Genomic DNA, 20,734 nt, shown 5'->3' on the forward strand with positions numbered 1-20,734 from the left:
TTAGTATAAAATCCTGCATTTCTTTCACTTATTCACCGTTTAATGTGGAACCAAAGCCTAATACAGCAAATGAAACAGTTGACAGTCAAGAAAATTACCTGAATAAAGGTCTTTACTGATGAAAGCAAATGCAATGTCATAATTCTATATCAATCAAAGTATTTATTTAAAATATGTTTGATCCATAGCTTAAAGCTCAACTGATTAACACACCAAAGACTATTGATAATGGAAAAAAATATCCATTTTACATTTATTAGTAGCATAACACACTCCGACCCAACTGCAGGTGATCCAGTTGCATTGTGGTTAATGTTGGAGGTTAATGTATTTTAGTAATGTTAATGTTGGAGGTAGGTTTTGGAACCAGATAAAATGATGGTGATATCTCTGAGTTTGCCGCATACAATTTTTTCCAGTCATCCCTTTTGTTTAAATGCTCTTTGTGAATCCAGCGATGGTACAAAGTTGGATGTCAAATGCTGCATTCACATAACAAGCGGCAAATCAGATCTGCGCTGGCGTTGACATTGTGTTTCTATGGAGAGCTGTACATAGCAGGTATGTATTAGCACAAGCTAGCAATGGAGGTAACCATAGAAACGAAACAAAACTGGCTGTTTTCATCAAAACGCTGTGGAAGTAGCTAGTTAAGTTTAGTTTCTATGGTTACTTCCCTTGCTAGCTTGAACTGCTACATACAGCTGTCGTCTGATTGGTTGTGTGTCTAAAGGTCAGTGGTAAATGAGGTCAAAGTTGAAATGATATGAAATTTTAGCACAGTGCTTGGCGACAATTTTTAACGGTGAGCGACCATCTGGGTAGCTCTTCCGCCTAGTCGGGCAGCACCACTATCTCCATAGAAACACTGTGGCAATGCCAGCACGATCCCTTTTGCCGCGTAGCAAGTAAATGGAGCATAAATCCATGGAGTACTCTTAATTATTCTTCAAGTTTGGTAAAAAAGCCTACACATCATCAGCCTCACTATTCAATCATACATTCAGTCAATAATTGATCAATTGTAAATCCACCAATCACCATTGTACTTAATGAAAATGTCATTAATAAAGATAGTTACACCAAACAAGAAAGATGTACACATTATCCAGAAGGTCTTATGTTTAACCTTGTTTAGCCCATTCAGAGCTACAGCATTATTTCATGTTTTATATCTATTTTGTTGTGCTACCTCCTCTCCTACCAGGAGAAGCAATTGTCTAAATATCTAACATCATAGATGTGACTCATAAATATGTATCTGGGCATCGATCATGTCTGGATCATTCCAGGAGACAAGATATCAAGAATGAATCATTTATACATTTTAATATCACATGAGAAACAAAACAAAAAGCCATTTAAAAACCTGATTAATGGTGCAAAGCACTACTTAAATAACAACAACACATAGTCATCAGTTATATGAGAGGAAAGAGTTGTTTTTCATAGTTTTATTTTAAAATGTATTCTTCTTTCTATTAGGAATGAGGGCAACCCTTTACTTCAAATCGAAGTTGAGCCTACATCAGACGTAAGTCCTTGTTTTGAATATATATGAATGTTTGTCATACATCATACTATGAAACATTTTTGTTGGTAACATCGGTGTAAAATGATTTGTGAATCCAAATGAAGACAGAGTACAGCTCTCACCATCACTTGTCGCAGTCATTTGGACCGTTCTCTCATTTTGCATAATTTGACTCAGCTCCCCTCCAGGTACGTTTCAGTGAAAGGCAGCAGGAAGGAAAAGATGCAACTCGACGTCATCTCCGTTCTCTAACAAGGAAATATCTTGAGAAAATATGATGCAGATTGCCTTGAATAGTATTCTAGCAGGCATCTCTGAATAGGTCATTTTCCCTCCTGCAGTACATTATATTTGAAATCAAATCAGAATAAATCAAAAATAATTTCCCTCTGGCTGTTTTCCCTTTTCATAACTCTTTATGTTATTGGCAATGGCCTAAACAGCGGTGAGTATTTGGAATGAAGACAATTTGACAAAATGATAGTTTGTTTAATATAGAGGAAAACATAGATATATACAGTATATGTGTATACGCCAGGGAATATTAAAGATATAAACCTTCTTTATTACATATTCATTGATAAAGTCATTGATTCAATGTACAAATATATTATGACACAACTAGGTTTTACATTCAGAATAAATAACCATGTATGTCTGTGAAACTTCCTTTAAAGGAGGTTTCAGCTGATTTTGATCCTCCAGCTCTGTGGCAAATAGAATAAAAGCATTTGACATGTTGGTCAAATATTTTTACACTACCTCTTCATGTTGGACAGGGGCATTTCATTCACCATACCTGCACATATGTATGTACATCTGTGAAAAGCAGGCCAACAGCTACCAAATAACTGTTTGATTTTTCTTTATCACAGAACGAGGACGGCAACGACGAGGATTCCGGTGACGAGTTCGAGGAGATGAACCTGTCGCTTCTGTCGGCACGCAACTTCCCACGCAAGGCCAGCCAGACCAGCATCTTCCTGCAGGAGTGGGACATTCCGTTTGAGCAGCTGGAGATCGGGGAGATGATTGGCAAGGGCCGCTTTGGCAAAGTTTTCCACGGACGCTGGCATGGTGAGGTGGCAATCCGCCTGATCGACATTGAGCGTGACAACGAGGACCAGCTCAAGGCCTTCAAGCGTGAGGTGATGGCTTACCGCAACACTCGCCACGAGAATGTGGTGCTGTTTATGGGGGCCTGCATGAGCCCACCACACCTGGCAATCATCACAAGGTAAGGATAAAGATGGGACACGTGTTCTGAAATAAACTCAATGGCTGTTGATGAACTTGCTTTGTTGTTAGATCTCGTAGTTAAAAGTTTAGTGTCTAACCTCCATCTGCAATATGTATCATTTTGTTTTTAAGCACCTCCATTGAATTGTTTAATGCAGTGATGGTGGTTTTCAGCAACATCACACTCATAGTGTTATTTTGTATGTATCTTGACTTTAAGTATACTTATAAAGATTTCAAGTGTGAAAACACTACATACTTAAAGCCTACTTACGGTATGTTGTACGGAATTGGGACACAGAAACACAAGACCAAAAATCCTTTTGAAAAAAAGGGAAATATCTATAAAACATGAAAGGGATTGAGAACAATTATGAAAGCAGTATATTTTGAGTTTAGGTTCATTTGCAATATTTGATACATGTTTCCAAAGGAAAGGCAGAATATAGTGCAGGGAATTTTATCATTTATTTTAATATAGTTTAAGGCAATAGCATATACTTGGATATGACATTGCATTCATAAAAATAATAGAGGGTATTATTGTAATCTCTAAAATAAATGTTATCATGTCTTCAGACAAAATATTGCTATCCATTTAAAATATAAATAGATATGTGTAAAACTGAAGAGAAAAATACTTTTACGGCTGTATCATGTGATGTTGTGCTGATAAAAGCCTGACAGTGTTTTTGTCTTTGTGTATTTCATTGAAGTATATCGTATCTACATAATACATTAAAAAAAGATATACTGTATCTATCCATAAATAAGGTTGAATTAATGCATTTGCATGTCAAAAAGTTGCAAAGTTTTAGGAGGGAAACGACTTTTAAACTGTCCATACAGTTTGGTATTCCAAATTGAAAGAAAGGGAAAAAAATATGTAAAATGTGTGACAAAAGATGTGACTTTTTCATGAATACAACTAACCCCCACTGCTCACATGTTCATTTGTTCTTCACTATCATTGGGGATTTTCCTAAAATGAATCACACCTCCGAGAATGGTGGTGTGCTCTGCTTCTTAATCTCTTAAACTAGTCCTTGTCCCCTGGGTCTAATGTCAGACCAGCCACTGATCCGGCCGCCTCTGGGACAATGAAGCGTGCTCCAAACGTTATGATGAGAACAGGCTGCTAGAAACACTCACAGCGCCTGCTGAAATTGTCTTGACTTTAGTGGTTGGAGTGAATCGGCCTGCAAAGTGAACAACCTTAAACCTTAAGTATTTTCTCATTGTATTACAAGGCTGTGTTCTAATTAAAGGCCATCACAAAGAATAATGTCCTGTTTAATTAATTAGCTAATAATGTTCAAAAAGAAAAATTGTTCGGATATTTTCCAAAGCCATCGACACAGGCTGCGAACAAAGAAGAATGTCTCACTAAGAAAAATAATAAACCTCTTTGTATCTTCTGGTTTTATATTTATTTGACAGAAAGAGTGGGATTTCCAAGCTGGACCCACCGTTGAAAAAGTGATTCATGAGACAAAGCTAATAGTAAAAGAAATGACTCCCTTCTCATTCCGTTAACAGTGATGGTAAACAGCTTCTTAATAACGGCTTGACTGATTGATTGACTGAGATGCATGATTGCAGTTGATGCCTGCTCAAATTGTCGTGAGTGCAGGGGAGATGCCATCCTGATTGCTGAAAATAATAGCAAATGTCAGTGCAACAGGTGGCTTTGTTATCCACCAATAATTTGCTTCTTCTTTTCAAGAAGGGATCTAAAAATGTACTTTCTGATACTCATCGTGATAAATGTGTAATATCATGTGTGGTTTATTAAGGATGAGCATGTCCAGGGTGCATTAGTGAAACCATAAAAATTGATCATTGAATTTGTCACTAGTGGCAGGGGATCAATTCTGCCTAGTTACCAGAACATCAGCTGAGTAAAAGCAAATGCTGCCTCTGAGGTATTGCAGTAATTGTTGTCATAAGGTGAATGTAAGGTTTCTACTGAAGTTACAGTGAAGCCATAAGCCACATTTGGGTGTTATAAATACCCAGAGGACAGAGAGCCTCTAAAAATGCAGCTGGTGTCAGGTCAGCGTTGGTAATGAATATGTATGAACTGTTGGCTTCAGGTCCTTTGTTGGTCACCTGCGTGGCACAGTCGGGGTTGAGGGCTTCAGGTGTGAGGCAGGGGGTGGCTGTAGAGCTGTCTATTAATAAGCCGCTTTGAGGCACCCCTCCAGAAATATGACACTACCTCTCACATCGCAGTGTAACAGCCTCACCCTGACACCGAGTGGGCCCACGTGTCAGTTAGAAATGATGGCATTTCATCCTCCAACAACATCTCAAACTGCAGGTGAAGCCAGTTTTTTTGGTTTGGCAAAAACACATTTGACATAAAAGATGACTGGTTATATGAAGTGATTGCAGCAATTTGAGAAGTCAACTAAGAAGACATTGTGTGTCTTGTGTCAAAAGTTACTTAACAAGCCAAAGCAAGCGTGTGTGGGCCCCACATACACAAAACCTAGTAGATACCAAAGTAAACACACTTCGATCCATTTTTCAAAAGTCACATATATTCTGAACATTTCAAGGGATATGTCAATTCATAATGCTAACGTTGAATTGCCCCCAGCAAGCCACATTTCGACGCTATGGATAATTAAAATCTTTCTTGGAATAATGCATGAGCATTGTAACATTAGCGCATTTTCCGTCCTCCTATTCTGCAGACATGTCTTGAATGCAGCATTGGCAAGGTAAACAGTAACAACAAAATAAACAACAGCACCTTGCAACAACAAGAGAGAGCAAAGTGTAATAAGACGTAAAAACCCTGTATATTTCTGCCTGTAGGTAGATTTTAAAAGAGGTCAATAAAACACATAAACAAGCTTACATTTTATAAAACTGCATAAACAAAATAACAGCTAGATAAATAGTCCCAACTTTAATTTATTTGAAAACAGTTGCAAAAGGGTTAGGGTTTAGGTTAGGGTTAAGCGTGAGGCAAGAAAAGTGTATTTGTGTTAGACATTTTTACAACCAGGAAGGAATTTTTCTTAAGAAAAGCATCAAACACACACACACTATCAAATTACATTTTGTACGATTGAAAACAGTGAATGAAGTGCTTAGTGGTTTCCAAAACAAGAGAAAAAGACTGGTGTGTTCTGTATGGTTTATACTGTACAATATCGAGTGAAAGGTAAAAATAAGGGGCCAGTGTTATGTTGGTGACAGCTGTGTCCCATATCCGACGGTCATCTTTGGGAAAACAGGGGCTGTTTGATGACAAAATGCAGCCGACTCAGGTCGCACTAAGGTTGAGTTTTATTCTTTATTTATTCGGACAAAGGGAAAATGAATTGCAAAAGTTTAAATGTGATCACAAGACCTAAAATGTCAAATATTTTGAAGTTGATACAATTATTACATAAGCCCACACAGTAAATCTTGTCCTTGTCCCCCTCTCTCAGCTTGTGTAAAGGCAGGACACTTTATTCTGTGGTGAGGGATGCCAAGGTTGTCCTGGATGTTAACAAGACCAGACAGATCGCACAAGAGATGGTCAAGGTAAAACAACTCTGCACTGATTCCCCGGAACACTTGCTCAGTGCCCATCACATTACAGAAAAGTCACATTTCTCTCCCTCTGTCCTCAGGGGATGGGCTACCTCCACGCAAAGGGGATCTTACACAAAGACATGAAGTCCAAAAACGTGTTTTATGACAACGGGAAAGTCGTCATCACCGACTTTGGACTCTTCACCATATCAGGGGTTTTGCAGGCTGGCAGGTAATTATTTTCAACACACATCTCAGACAGAATGACTTTTTTTAAGCACCTGCAACGCAGTATTTTGCCTTCGAGACAGAATGACATTATTTTAACACTATTGGCACACATGGTAGAGGGCGTACGAAACGTTGAGTGGAGGTACAGTATTTGTGACATATTCACAAAAAAAATAACATCACTTGATTACCCTTAATTTGTCTTCAGTAACCGTTTTCATGGGAGAGATTCCTTCTCAATCACGGAAAGACATAAACAGTGTTGAAAAGCTGTGTTAAAGGTCCCCTATTATGCAAAATTCACTTTTTGCTGTCTTTTATACATACATATGTGGCCCCGGTGTGTAAGGAGACTCACAAAGTCTCAGAAAATACATCCCTTTCTATTTTCCTCCTTACCCACATCTCTATAAACGGGGGTACAAACGATCTGATCCGGATTTACTGCGGACTTGACGTCATATCGGAAATGTGGGCTGGCTTTTCACTGAACTCCTGGCAACGTACAACCCACGTGACACCATATATTTCCCATATGTAATTAGACAAATAACATACCTGGCTTTGTTCAACATTTTACATTGTTGACAGCACCTACAAAAATACTTACCTTACAATTATTTCTCAAGTGAAGAAAATACTGCAGGTGTGAGGGCACTCTTAATCTTATACATGGATATTTGAATAGCGTTCTTTTAAATGTGTCTGACCTACCGAACTGAGCAGTAAATGTGCAAGTGACGCAGCTGCAAAGCCCAAAGTGTTCATCCTTTTCTTGAACAATAATTGAATTGCAACATATTCTTCTAATCTTGTTATATCAGCAAAGACAATATAGTAGAATGAAAAAGCGACGACAAATATCTTTACTGTGGCTTGGCAGCATGGTACAGCAGATCGATAAACCCTGACATGTCATCTCCACGTTTCCTCATCCCTCAGCCGAAGAGAAGACAAACTGAGGATCCCCAATGGCTGGCTGTGTCACCTGGCCCCAGAAATAATCCAGCAGCTCTCCCCCGATACAGAGGAGGACAAGCTTCCCTTCTCCAAACAGTCAGATGTCTTTGCTTTTGGGTAAGTGTCGTTTCAGCTGACGCCCCCCTGTGCGTTTTTTCACAGACAATGGCAAAGCCTGATGTTGGTCCATCTTCGCCCACCGTTGATGGAGAGGGTAAACAAAGCCCAAATCTATATGCGAAATAAATTCTTTCTGGCTTTTCTACAGAGCAGCATCCAAAAACTCCACATCACATGACCAAAAGGCGACTCTCATTAACACGTTGCCAGATCTCATTATAGATGTTCACTGCTTACCGTACAAAAAATAGACTGTAATAAGCATTTAGTGAGAGCAGGATTAGACATTTTAAAACTTAATTGCTTGAAAATTATCAGATTTTGACATTCACCCTACTTGTTTGGGAGGATCGTATATTCTCAGGAACAGTGAACAGTGAAGACCCCCGAGTTACGGCATCTCCTTTATGAATGAACCCTTAGTTATGGTAGTGATGGGGACTGAAATTGTCAACTGGCAACTGGAAGACAGCAAGACACTGGAGAAACTGATTGGAGTAGATAAAGAGCTCACTGACTTGTGATTGGTTCCCCCATGTGGGTGAAAGACAATGTTTAAATGTTAATCTGTTTGGCTAATAAGGGAAAAAGGGAAAATGTGTGAATGTCGAAGAGTCAATAGACATAATAAAATGTATTAGGCAGAAGAGTGACACCATGACATTTAAGATGTACAAAGGAAGCTGGTTTATGATTAAACTTTGTCTTTTAAAAGCTTTTACATTAGGGCTTCAAAACATCTGTTGTGTGTTGTAGTTTGTTTTCTAGGTGTAAGTCTCAACTGCACAGGAGGTTATGGGGTTTAATTTGTGTCAGGCGACAACAAGGGTTTCTAGAAATTGAAAAGTGGATTCAACATTGATCTATGGAGCATCTAAGGAAAAGAACATTACAATAGTCATAGAAAGTAAAGTAAGCATACAAATAAAGTGAACATCTATTGTGCATGTGACTGCAAAGAAAGACAAGTTAAGGAACTGATATTTAACATTCAAAGCATTATAGGGCTAAAACTGCCCAAGAAGTAATAATGCCCAACTTCTCAACATTTTGACTGAAATCATCAAACCAACTAGATTGCTTTTGAGTGTCCCTTCTGGTTTCTCGAACCAAAGTATCCTGCCTCTCCTCCTCTAAGGTCCAATTTTAAATGTGTCTTAAGTTGATTAAAATTACCCACGGCGCCTGTTCCTCCTCCAATCCCATTACTGATTCATTTGAGGGGGTGGACCCTGCTTTGTTGACTCCTAGAACTATTGGAGTTTCAGATGGTCACCCATATGGAGGTTTTGTTGCTATATCACCCTGAAGGGAAGAAGAGTGCAGTGCTTGTGCACAATGTCCAGCTGCTCTCATATCTCTTGTGTTACCTAGAGGTGACCCCCATGGCTATTTTACATATTAATCGAAAACAGCCTTCATTTTTTTTTTCTACTCTTGGCAAAGGGCTATTTTTAGGCTACTCAAATTTGACGTGCTGGAGCAGAATGAAAACAACACTTGCTTATATTCTAATTGAGCAGGAGCTGTTTTTACAACTGTACTGTATCTTTAAAATCTGGATTTAAGTTACATACAAAATTCATCTACAGAATTCAAATGTTTGCAATAAAACTGCACAACAGCTGTCCATGAATCTGAAAGCTGATCAAAACCGTTGAGTTTGATGGCTTACAGAAGTTGCAACTGAAGCATTTCCTGAACGCGTTAGAACTGGGCAGAATGGGAACCCTTCGTGGGTGTTTGGGAAATATGGAGTTCCAGACAGTACAAAGCGCTGACCATCACTTTGTTCCTCTTTCATCACAGCACCATCTGGTACGAGTTACACGCACGTGAGTGGCCTTACAAGAGTCAGCCAGCAGAGGTGATTATCTGGCAGATTGGCAGCGGGATGAAGCCAAACCTCGCCCAAACTGGCATGGGGAAGGAGATATCAGTAAGGGCTCTCTTTCTTTTCCATTTGTCACAATTTGTTAGTCCTCCTATTTTTTTTTAACTTAAGAGCATTCCTGCTTTTTCTTTCAGCCCATTCAATCCTAGAACAAGTGCTCAAACACAAACGTTGATTATTTCTCAGAAATGAACTTCTCATGATAAAGATGAACAATGAGCAATCCCGGGCAGAGGTGGGACAAGTACTCAGATCTTGTGTTTAAGTAAAAGTACTGCATCGGTTTTGCAAGGTTTCTCAAGTAAAAGTACAAAAGTAAGGACTGGGTTTCAAATACTGCTTGTGTATTCACTCCAGGTGTAACTAAAGTCTTTAAGTGTTGATTATATTTCACATCATTAATCCTAATCTGCAGAGTAACTAGAGGTATTAAATAAATATAGTGGAGTAAAAGTACATGATTTACCTCTGAATTGTAGTGGAGTAGAAGTTCAAAGTAACATTTAAAATACCGAAGCTAAAGTACAGTACTTGAGTAAATGCACTTAGTTGCTTCCCACCTCAGAAACTTTTTAGAAATGAAATCTAAAAAAAAAAAAAGAGATGACAATTAGACATGTTTTGTTTTGACACTTTGTTTAGGCTCTTGTACCACAGTTGTTTAAGTGCTGACTGTTGCTGAGTGATCCAAACTAAAAATGTATTACTTTTACCTCGTACAGTATCTTTGTCTGATATTTAAATTGCATATCTTTACATTGTGAAACCCTCTGTTTAAGTATATACTTAGTCTCTGGAGCTTTTTTGAGTACGTAACTGTGTGCAAATTAAGTATTGCAAAGATGCAGAGCACTTTAAGTGCCAGGATGGTGTGGAAGGCTGGACACCTCCTGCACTTAACGATCTCTGTCTTGGTTACGTAAAAGGAGCTGTGCATCCTGCCGTGATTGCGGTTCCTGTCTAGAACTGTAGGTATTCAATAAACAGCACCAATACTTACAGGAAAATCAAGACATTTATTTGCACAATCTTAAAAGCTGGTTTTCCGTTGTATCTTTTCCAGGACATTCTGCTTCTGTGCTGGGCGTACAAGCAGGATGAGCGGCCCAGCTTCTCCAAGCTGGTAGATTTACTGGAAAAGTTGCCAAAACGGAATCGTCGCCTTTCCCACCCAGGGCACTTCTGGAAGTCAGCTGAGTATGTCAAATGAGTTAGGGACACAAAACAACAAACTATCAGCAACTATATAAAAAAAAACAAGCCGCCATTACTCTTCTTAAATAACCCATCTCCTTAAAGAATGCACTGAATCCAAAAGCCAGCCCAGTGATGAAAACTGCCCGTGCTGTGTGTACTTTCATGGAATGTTGGCATGTGTGTGTACAGAGACTGTCAGGCTTCTCAAGGCAGTCGGGACTCATATTTTCTTTGGTTTGATTTGAACCATACTGGATATTCTTTCCTTTATTTTTTTTGTCTCTTACTATTGACTTGATCCCTTCATTATATTTGATTTGATTTTGTGGATGTATCTTGCTTGTAACTTTTGATTGATCACATCATCCTGGACTTACAAAAAAAACAAAACATGTTTGAGATCAAATGTAGATTTATTTTCCAATGTCTTCTTGCATTCTGTTTTGAATGAATGTAACTGTTGTTCATCACACATTGTATATACTCATAACATTGTCTTGCCATTCCTTATGTCTGTCAACTGTGTAGAGCATTCTGTCACTGTTACCTCATGGTCTCTCATGTGTGGATGTGTGAATAAGCTACATGTTTGTCTCAAAAGCTTTATTTAACTTTCAAAAACTGTCCTCTTATTTACACCGTACCATTTGAATGTGAAGAGGCCAGCGTTCCTGTTTGTGTGGGGATGTGTTGGCGCCGTTCTTTGATGGGAGAATGTTCTCTCTTGAATATTGCCTGTGAACTTAAGCGGGACGTTTGAACAATTACAGTCTTTGGGGGGAAAAAAGCCAGTCAGACCAGGACTTTCTCACTTGACACTGTTCTGAGAAATCGCTGACACTTGAAATGTATCTCATCAACTAATTAACCTATAGATATGCTATCACTGAGCCCCCTAAACCCCCATTACCTATTACTAAATGCATATTATTTTTCATTAAATAGCTAATGATAGGTACAGAATATAATAAACACAGATTCAAATAAAGTCAGCTACTGTATAGCTGATGCAGTAATTGAAAATAATGTATTAATTGGATACATTAACTGAAACGTTGGCTTTATGATTAGTGTATGACACGTTGAGACAACCTGTTGCTGGGTCTGAGGACCAGAATGATTTGGATCCTCACAGGAAAATGATGTGAGTACTAGACGGGTAAAGGGAGCACACAACCTTTAAAAAGGAAACGCAAAAACTCTGAGAAGTTGTCGTCCTTTGTTTGGTACATGGTAAAATTAGTTTCAAGTTGCTCAAAAGCAGTGTTGTAGTCAGGCTGAATATACATTCATTTAACCTCAACAAAATGATTAAACTGATATTCCTTTAACCTTTCTGTGTTGCATTTCCTCAAATACCTATGAACAACACATTGAAGGTAAAAGTGAAATGTGTTTTTTTAATATAGTACACTAGAAAGTATTAAATACTGTTGGTTAATAATTCATAAATCTGCTGTATAAATGAATGTTCATACTGAGTTACTCGTGGTCACAGATGTTCTAAGTGAAAGACATCGAAATGAATTCATCTTCAGTTTATTTTAAAACCAAAGCTCTGGTACATGCGTATAGTGCAAAGGTACATTTGAACACACACACACACACACACACACACACACACACACACACACACACACACACACACACACACACACACACACACACACACACACACACACACACACACACACACACACACACACTCTTACATCTTCTTCTATCATGAGCATCATCATTAACATACCCCTAACCCTTACCTTAGCCATCACAAGTAAATTCCTACCACATCCCTTACACTAATCTTACCTTAACTTAAGCCTCAGTCTGACCAGAACTGTAAAACAAAGTCTTAATCCTCAAACAGGTCTTTAGAAGAAGTGAGGACTGGCAAAAATGTCCTCACTTTTCAAACTGTCCTCTCTTTGTAGCAAGAACAAACCCACACACATACACACAAATATACAAATAAAGAAACACACCTTGAAAACAAAGATATTGTCAAGCAGGGGATTACGATATGTAATCAAATATTAATAAGTTTATCATAAATGATTTGTAAATTACAGGTTACAGTAGTTTTCTAGCAAACAAAACAGTTTTTAACAAGCCTTCTTCTTGACTACAACACTGCCGAAAAAGTGACTCTGGAGGACAAATTCATCACAAACTTGCCTTTTTGTTTCTTTAAATTTTGATTTGCTTCATTTAAACAAAGCAGTTATTGAGTTATTGGATTATAAAGTTAAAGTAAAAGTAACTTCAATCTGGCTGAACTTTCCCTTCAACATATCAGAAAAGACATATCACAATGCTGAAGACCACCCCAGGCCATTTTTCTACTTTCTACTATATATCATAATATATTTTAAATGTGTGTTATAAAGAAATAACAAAGTCATATCATCATGAATTGGAAGCTTTGGCGCCATTTGAGCTGTATACTGCTTTCGATTCTCTCTAGCCACGTGGAATAGATAGAGACAATCCAATCATGTTTAATAGCCATTTTCCAATTCATTATATACACATCTGCCAGTGTTGGAAAATGCATACAAACAATCTGCTGCTGTTTTTGGAGTCTGTCTATTTTGGAATTGCTGGGATTCAAATATTGTAAGTGGATCATTTATATTTGTACTGTTTACAACTTTCAAGTGCATGAGTTGGACTATCAAAGATTGATTATTGTTATGAAAAAAAAAAACACTACATATATATAAAAGTTATGTGAGCATTTTTCTGATGAACTTTTGTCCATTGAGCAGTTTGATCTCAATACCTAATGGAGTTTTATGTCAGGCTTTGCCAAACTTTTCAACAGCTTTGTTTGACAGAATGGTTATTTCAGAATATTTATAGATGATATAATTGATTAGCATTTAAATAAGATAAAAAGATTTGCGCCCTGTGCACATGCTAGAGTTGACAACAACCTGACTGGACAACAATCAAAGATCTAACATTAGTGCCAAGTGTACATAACCGATTGTAGACTATGTTTTATCGTCACTTGCAGTAATATCAATATCCTTGTGAATTTGTTGACTTCTTTCTTTTGAATGTATGAATTGTGTTGTGTTTTTTTGTTGTTTCTGTTTTTCTGTTCAGTTAAATTTATTTTCCATCATTTTCCTTCTACTTGCATAAGCATTGATGCTGTGTTGTTTATTTTCCTTGATTCCGTCCTTGTATTGTAGATGATAGCTCCAAACAGCTTGTATTTAATGATGCCTTATGGTCCATGGCTTAGTGATGGTTAGATTTTGATCACAAGCTCTTTTATTTGCACTCATCCTTTACGAAGTGTATGACAATAAAAATATGTTTTCATTTTGAATGTTTTCTGTTTCTTTTATGTCATGTTTTATCTTAGTCAAACCTTATCCATATTTTACTTTGGTTGACATCTTTACCATGTCTTTAAAAGGCAGACGTAGCATTGAGTAAGTGTTTACCACCTAATTAATGTTCTAAGCATGAGGCGATCTCAATCTCATTCTACAAAGTGGAACTTTTGATGTTGTTTCCCTCCAGTTATAAATATTAAGAGTGACCCAGGATACAACATCTGTTTTACTATGAAACCCCCCCTCCACTGGAAAGCCTGAAAAATGTCCATTAAAGGCTACATAACTTTGTCAGACATTAAAAAGCAATTGAGCAAATAATCTCCACAGGAAGACAAATGATCAATGCGTAGGTGCCACAGGGCGGGACTAACAACATTGTTAAGCTGCAGTAGTAGACGCCATTCAAACCCAAAATCAGTGTCAACATGAAATGCTGTTATAATCAGGCGGATGTGATGGTCTCTTGTAATTGACTAGGGAAAATGGAGATTGAACGGAAAATGATTCTGTGTGGTATTTACTGAACTCCTGAGGTGCTGGGAGGCAGATTGTGTTACATCTAGGCAGACTTTTGTTTCCACTATGCTAAGCTAACTAGCTGCTATCACCTTATATTTTCCAAAAATAAATAAGAGTGAAATCAATATTCCAATAAAATTCTTTAATCCAAATATCCCAAAATGTTAAATCCTTCTTCTAAACTATTCTGCAGCAGCCAACTCCACTCTTAAGCACTGTATAGAAATGCTGCCTCCTCTTCTGCCGTGATCATATGCCACAGCAACATCCACTCCATAGTTCTCTTTGATGCAAGAAAAGTGACCTCAAAAGACAGGTTTACCTTTCCTTAGCTGAGAAATATCTAGAGCTGTCTACACAAGTAGAAACCCAGCATGAACTGTGAGCGTTTTCCCTCCACTAAGACCTTGTGATGACATTAACCACTCCTCAATGAGTTCCAGGTGATCAAACTGTTGTGTTATTGTCAAGGTTAGAGTTCCCTTTATTGCAAGTTAAATGGTTTGTTTATCTCGACTCATCCTTTGAAAGTTTCTGTTTCCAGGACATCCATGAACTGAGTTTAGCTGGGTTCATTTAGAAGAGCTTCAACATGCAGGTCTTTGGCATTCCAATCATATGAAAGCTGGAGGACAGCTACAGTACAGCAGTCTTAAACTATATTATCCCCTTAAGTAATGCACAGTATAAACTTATTTAGCTTTGATAAACTGTCTGCACCGATGGAGCTCATGCCTCTGACACAACCATCTCCATTGTAGCTTCTAGGACTCGCAATTTGTTCCTTTTATTTAGAAAATAAATAATATGGAATAGAATTAAAAGGCAATAAAGGGAAATAAGATATTCATCAGAACAAACCAACAACATTTTGTAATAATTAAAAAAAGAGAGAGTATTTATGAATTCAAATAAAAGTTGAGCTAGTAAAAGTTAACTCTAAGACCGCATTTACAGCAGGCATTAACATAGGAACTGTATCCAGAAATGTTATTCGGATCGAGAAATGGTATCTTTATGCAAGTTGCGAGTGCATGCAGTATGCATAGCATCAAGAAGTATAAAAATTGCCCAAATTTTCCAAAGAATAAGCACAGTAGAATTTCCTTATACCCCTTACAGCCGCTTAGACTCCAGCTAGTTTTGCTTTTCAGAGGAATGAAAATAACTTGATTTGGCTATATATAGTATATATTACTGCTTTAAGAACCTACACATGTTAAATCATCTAGTTAAGTGTTTGACTTGGGAAGTGGCGCTGTTTCAGGTAGCTTGAACAGCAGTAAGCAGCAAGCGAGTCTCACTTTGCCAGAAAATATTTTGTATTAGTGGCACAATATAAAATGTGTCTGTTGGGTTTACAGAATTCCCATGTAAAGGGAAACCATGGACATTTTTTATTTGCTATTTGATTTGCTATTTGATAGCTACTGCTACTTGTCGCCTTTGCTTTTCTTCCTTAATAGATAGTTCCAGTCTGTTTTAAACAATAGTCATGTGCTTATATAGATGCTGTAACATGCCATGATGTGGTGTTTCTTTTTGGTGTATTTTATTTGTCTCAACTCCTCTTCCTCTGTGAACAAACTGTAGTATTGAGGACTGTGTGTGTGTGTGTGTGTGTGTGTGTGTGTGTGTGTGTGTGTGTGTGTGTGTGTGTGTGTGTGTGTGTGTGTGTGTGTTAGTATGGTCCAAAGTGTCAGACATGTGAGTCACTGGTGGAAGGTAGAAAGTGAGAAAGTGAGGGCATGGAGCAGGAAAATGGAAGGATAAATAAAGAGATGGACAGATGCGAGCTCTACCTGTCTGCACAGCCAGTCCTCTAACTTTTTCTTCTCTACCTTCACTCTACCTCTGAAATCCAGACTGGGCCACTGAAGTGTAAAAAACCCACATCACCCAATCTCAGGGAGGCTGAAGCTTATTGGAGCATGAATGCTTGGTTTATGTCAAGTGTTAAACCTGATAAGGTTCAGTGCATTTCTTGTTATGGTACATATTGGCTCCAGAACAAAAAATAAAAACAGGCTGAATTTATAATTAGTGTGCAATTATTTGAGTCATAAAATAATAATCGATATCACTTAATAAAATGAAAATAATAATGTTATATGTTTCCAAAAAACTTAAATCATGAGAGTGACTCCCTGATATAAGTATCACAGGATTTAGTGGCTCTAAAGCAGATGTTCTAGAAAAGCAAGTCGTTCTCAGTTTCTCTCCTTTCTGTTCTTGTCTCTGTATGTGGCATTTGAGATTGGTTTTCTCATGTTTTGCTTTATGTCTTTTTGGGGGATTTATGTTTGACCCTTCATGATTTTGCATTGACTTTGCACGTGGTTTTACCTGAAAATCTAGCATCTCTAAAGAAACACAAGCATCTGAAAGCTTGTTTGCCACACAGCTTATTTTCTGTAATATACTGAAATCCAAATGGGAAATTCCATTTCTTTATATCAAGGGACCCTTTTAAGATGCTTCCGGGTAAATACATCACCACTGCACCACTCTATAATCATAGTTAATCATAGTGTTACTGTTGCCACAGGAATGTTGTTGCAGTATCTACTGCGTTTGAACATGACATGAGCTCCATTATTAGAAACTTAGGAAACCTAGTGATGTAGAGGTAGGCAAAACCACACAACACAACAATCTAATCATAGCAGTATATCAGGAAATAACTCGTAGTTTGCATCACACATTGAAGACATGGCAATCCCAGGGGAGTTCCTCCTTCCTCTAAGACTTTGAATAGATTAATATGGCTAATTAGATCAGGGTTACCTTCACAAACATGATGAACGTCAACAAAAACACACACGGCATATGTCTTTGAAAATAGCCAATTTAGAGTGGCAGATTAGCTTTTCCAAGTAGCCACTAAGGACTGTGGGGTTCTCTTTATTCATTTAAAGACACCCACATGGCTTGTTATGCTGGAGATGTATTTCATCAGACCAGGGGTTTGGAATACAGACAGAGAAATAGAGAACAAGTGATAAGATAAGAGGCATAACATAAGCACTATAAAGTGTGCCATGTCCTAAAGGTTCAGATTTACTGAGCCCAAAGCCGTGCCACAATGGAAACGCTTGATAAGCCTTGAAGCTAAGGAACTGGCAACACCTGTATGTACATCGCATTGAATCCCACGCAGCTGTTGACCTGATTCATGGAGCAAATAAATGTAACACTAATGCCAGAGATATTCTTGCTCTATGGTTAGGTGCAAATGTTATCCTCACTGATAATTGCAACTAGTGAGGCAGCCCGTCTGACATATAAGAGCAATGAAGTTTTAGCTGGTCAAACTGTGGCGATTTTCACATCATGCTCAAGAGCCTGAGAGTGGTTGACTGTCTGACAACCACTTGGCAAACCCACACTGGTTTGAACTGTACATCCCAAAAATAAATCTTACATAATGCAAGAGGATGGAGGATGTGACCCTGTCTTCCCCTCCAGCAGGCCCTATGCTGGCCCATCTGGCAGATAATGAGCAACAACAGTACCACTCGGACTCTAAGTTGGAGACCCATTGTGGTTTCCCTGGATGCAGAGAATAAGCTCTGCACGGTGTGTGACGACAGACTCTGTGGACACTTCAAAGCGAGTCCAGATCATGATTATTTTTAATTCATTCCAAAAAAATGATGTCCTTTCTTTTAGTTCTATGGTAATGTGTAAATATCACAAGTGAGCAAATGTTACAGGGCTCCATCTTTGGATATGGCTATATGTACACAAAAGTCAAATATAATGCATTTTTAAATAACGGAAGAACATTATTGGTTTGAATTTATTTCGATTTGTTCGGGAAGCCATCAGATGTCTTCAAATAGTTTTTCCAATGTTGAGAAATGATGAACCCTTCCATTAGGCGAAACGCCCTGCAGCTTCAGAAACGATGCACATATAAAAACACAAATGTGCCAAAACGTATGCAAATGAAAAACATCTTCACAAACTGTCACTCTCATCGTGCTTAAACATTTTGATTGATTAATTTTGACAAGGTGAACATATTATTATTGCAGATCTGCTCTTAACTACCTGTTACATAGTAATTTCATATATACTAGACCGAACACCTGTTGTGTTAATGCAATGCTTTTAGTAAACAATGCGCATGTTTGGTCAAGTTGAGGAATGTTTTCTAAATGTCACGCATGTGTTGTCAAATTGGTGATAATGTTTCTTCATTTGCATGTGTTTTTGCACATATGAGTTTTTATATTTGTATCATTTCTAAAGCTGCAGCGAGTTTTGCCTATTGGAAGTGTTCTGGGCCGTTGTAGCGTGTTTGCACCTGTCGGCCACCATAGAACCCTATCCCCTTAAACCAGTATCAAATCGTAAAGAAAAATCAGTTGCACCATTGGACGAAGATAAAATGTAGAAGATTTGCATATTTTATTTTGGTAATTATTACAGCACCTTTAAAGACTTCCATGTGGTTTGAAACAAGTTATTTTATAATTCATCATTAAGCTTCTCAACATTTTATAGTCCAATATTCATTCATTTCTATTTAAAGATGTTCTCTTCGATGCTGTTCTGTCTTGCTTGCATTGGCAAAATGGAAAAGAATACCTAACCAATAATTTTCAGATTTGACTTAAGTTTCATTTCCTGTGTTCTGACTTGTCACTGTCTGTCTGAACATAGCTGTTTATCGTGTGGTTTCCTGCAGGGCTGTGTGTTAACGATGGCTTCCAATTTAATGTTGTTTCTGTTTTCCTTCCCTCCCCCTTCCTGCTCCAGGCTGTAACGGATGCATCGATGGGACTGTGTCTTTGCGAGAAGCTCGTCCTCAGCTCTGCTCACATCTGCTCCACCGCCCACCCGCCCGCCTGCCCAACCACCCACCCTCTTTTGCCCCACCTTGCTTCCACAATCCCCACCTTTCCTGCTCTTTCTTTTTGCTCCAGCTCTGATACATACATGTACATCTAATGCCTGATTGGACCCTTTAGCGGTCAGTATTGGCCCACTTTGCCAGAGTGGGTGACAAACACGCCGCAGACTTTCAAACAGAGAGGCCTTTCTCCGCTCTATGCCTGAAGCCCTTCCCCAAAACGACACCCTTGTCTTTCTGTTGAGGAATTTCAACCATGCCATTCATGCCATGCTGCAAGTCATCTAAAGCTGCAAATGTGTTTTTTAATACCATAATTGTGCAACATATCACTCTCCGCTTTTCTAGGGAGCCCCTGAGAAACAATTTCACAACAGCTACAAAACTGTTAAGAACAACATCTGGAGTATGCAAATTATGCAAAGGAGTCATTTTGTCAGTTATTGTTGTTGCTTTCCTTTTATGACCTGATATATTGATTATTTAAACTTATGTTTTGGGTTATTGCACACTGCATTTGGAAGATTGTGATGATAATCCAAACATTTTAAGGGTATTATTGGCTGAGGTGGAAACTTTCTTTTAACCCTGAAAGTAAACTTTGGATCTTTGGTTATCATATCTGCCCCTCTGGCAATTCAGTATTTACTTGTCTGGACAAAATAGCATACTGACATTAATGGTATTGCATTTCTCTACTCGACTTGTTCTTTTTCTTGCTTTCTATTAACAAACACAGTGGATTGTATCAGATAATATTTAGGAACCACCTTGTCCTTGGCCAGAGAGAATCGACAGTAGGTCGACGTTTGACATCCTTCACGAAGAGGCAATTCTTTAATAGCCAATCTAATGTCACTAGTGCACGCATTGTTTTAATTCACTAGACCTAGATTTTAAATAGAAAATGTCCCTGAAATCAATGCCGTTCTATATTTTCCTATAGGTGTTGATATATGTAGTCGAAAACTAAATAGAGACCAAAAGTTAGTTGAGTTGGGTCGAGCAGAACAGTATCATGCCGATGGAAAAAAAAGCAATTATGGAGAATTGAAAAACTGTGACGACTGTGTCTTAATCTTCCGCAAGCGGTATTGGTGATGCAAAGCCTGGTCTCTGGCATGACAGTGGTGCGCTCTGTATGTTCAGGATCACTTAATTGGGAAAAGTAATAAATAGGACTTTATAAATGTAATTCCTAGAGGATAGAGCGGATTTTACAGAGCATTATGTGGTTTCATGAACATTGGTGACCACTAAGCAGCTGTGTGTGTGCAGTTCGGAGGTTA

General features: G+C 38.2%; 1 protein-coding gene across 3 annotated transcripts in view; it reads left to right on the plus strand.

Annotated features, from left to right (window-relative positions):
- Nucleotides 1-19,519, plus strand: part of ksr2 (kinase suppressor of ras 2) — an 86,987-nt gene extending 67,468 nt beyond the window's left edge. For 2 of the 3 annotated variants that reach the window (XM_063896265.1, XM_063896267.1), the window contains 7 exons: nt 1,486-1,534; nt 2,410-2,771; nt 6,223-6,319; nt 6,409-6,542; nt 7,484-7,618; nt 9,431-9,560; nt 10,579-13,987. In XM_063896265.1, coding sequence (XP_063752335.1) covers nt 1,486-1,534; nt 2,410-2,771; nt 6,223-6,319; nt 6,409-6,542; nt 7,484-7,618; nt 9,431-9,560; nt 10,579-10,725 — 1,054 coding nt within the window. In that variant the 3' untranslated portion in view covers nt 10,726-13,987. Of the gene's footprint in view, nt 1-1,485; nt 1,535-2,409; nt 2,772-6,222; nt 6,320-6,408; nt 6,543-7,483; nt 7,619-9,430; nt 9,561-10,578; nt 13,988-19,351 lie in introns of those variants that run through there. The other variant, XM_063896266.1, reaches the window with a different exon arrangement.
- The last annotated feature ends 1,215 nt before the right edge of the window (nt 19,520-20,734 follow it).

This window comes from Eleginops maclovinus, chromosome 12, assembly GCF_036324505.1.
Source record: "Eleginops maclovinus isolate JMC-PN-2008 ecotype Puerto Natales chromosome 12, JC_Emac_rtc_rv5, whole genome shotgun sequence".
In the NCBI taxonomy this organism is placed as follows: Eukaryota; Metazoa; Chordata; class Actinopteri; order Perciformes; family Eleginopidae; genus Eleginops; species Eleginops maclovinus.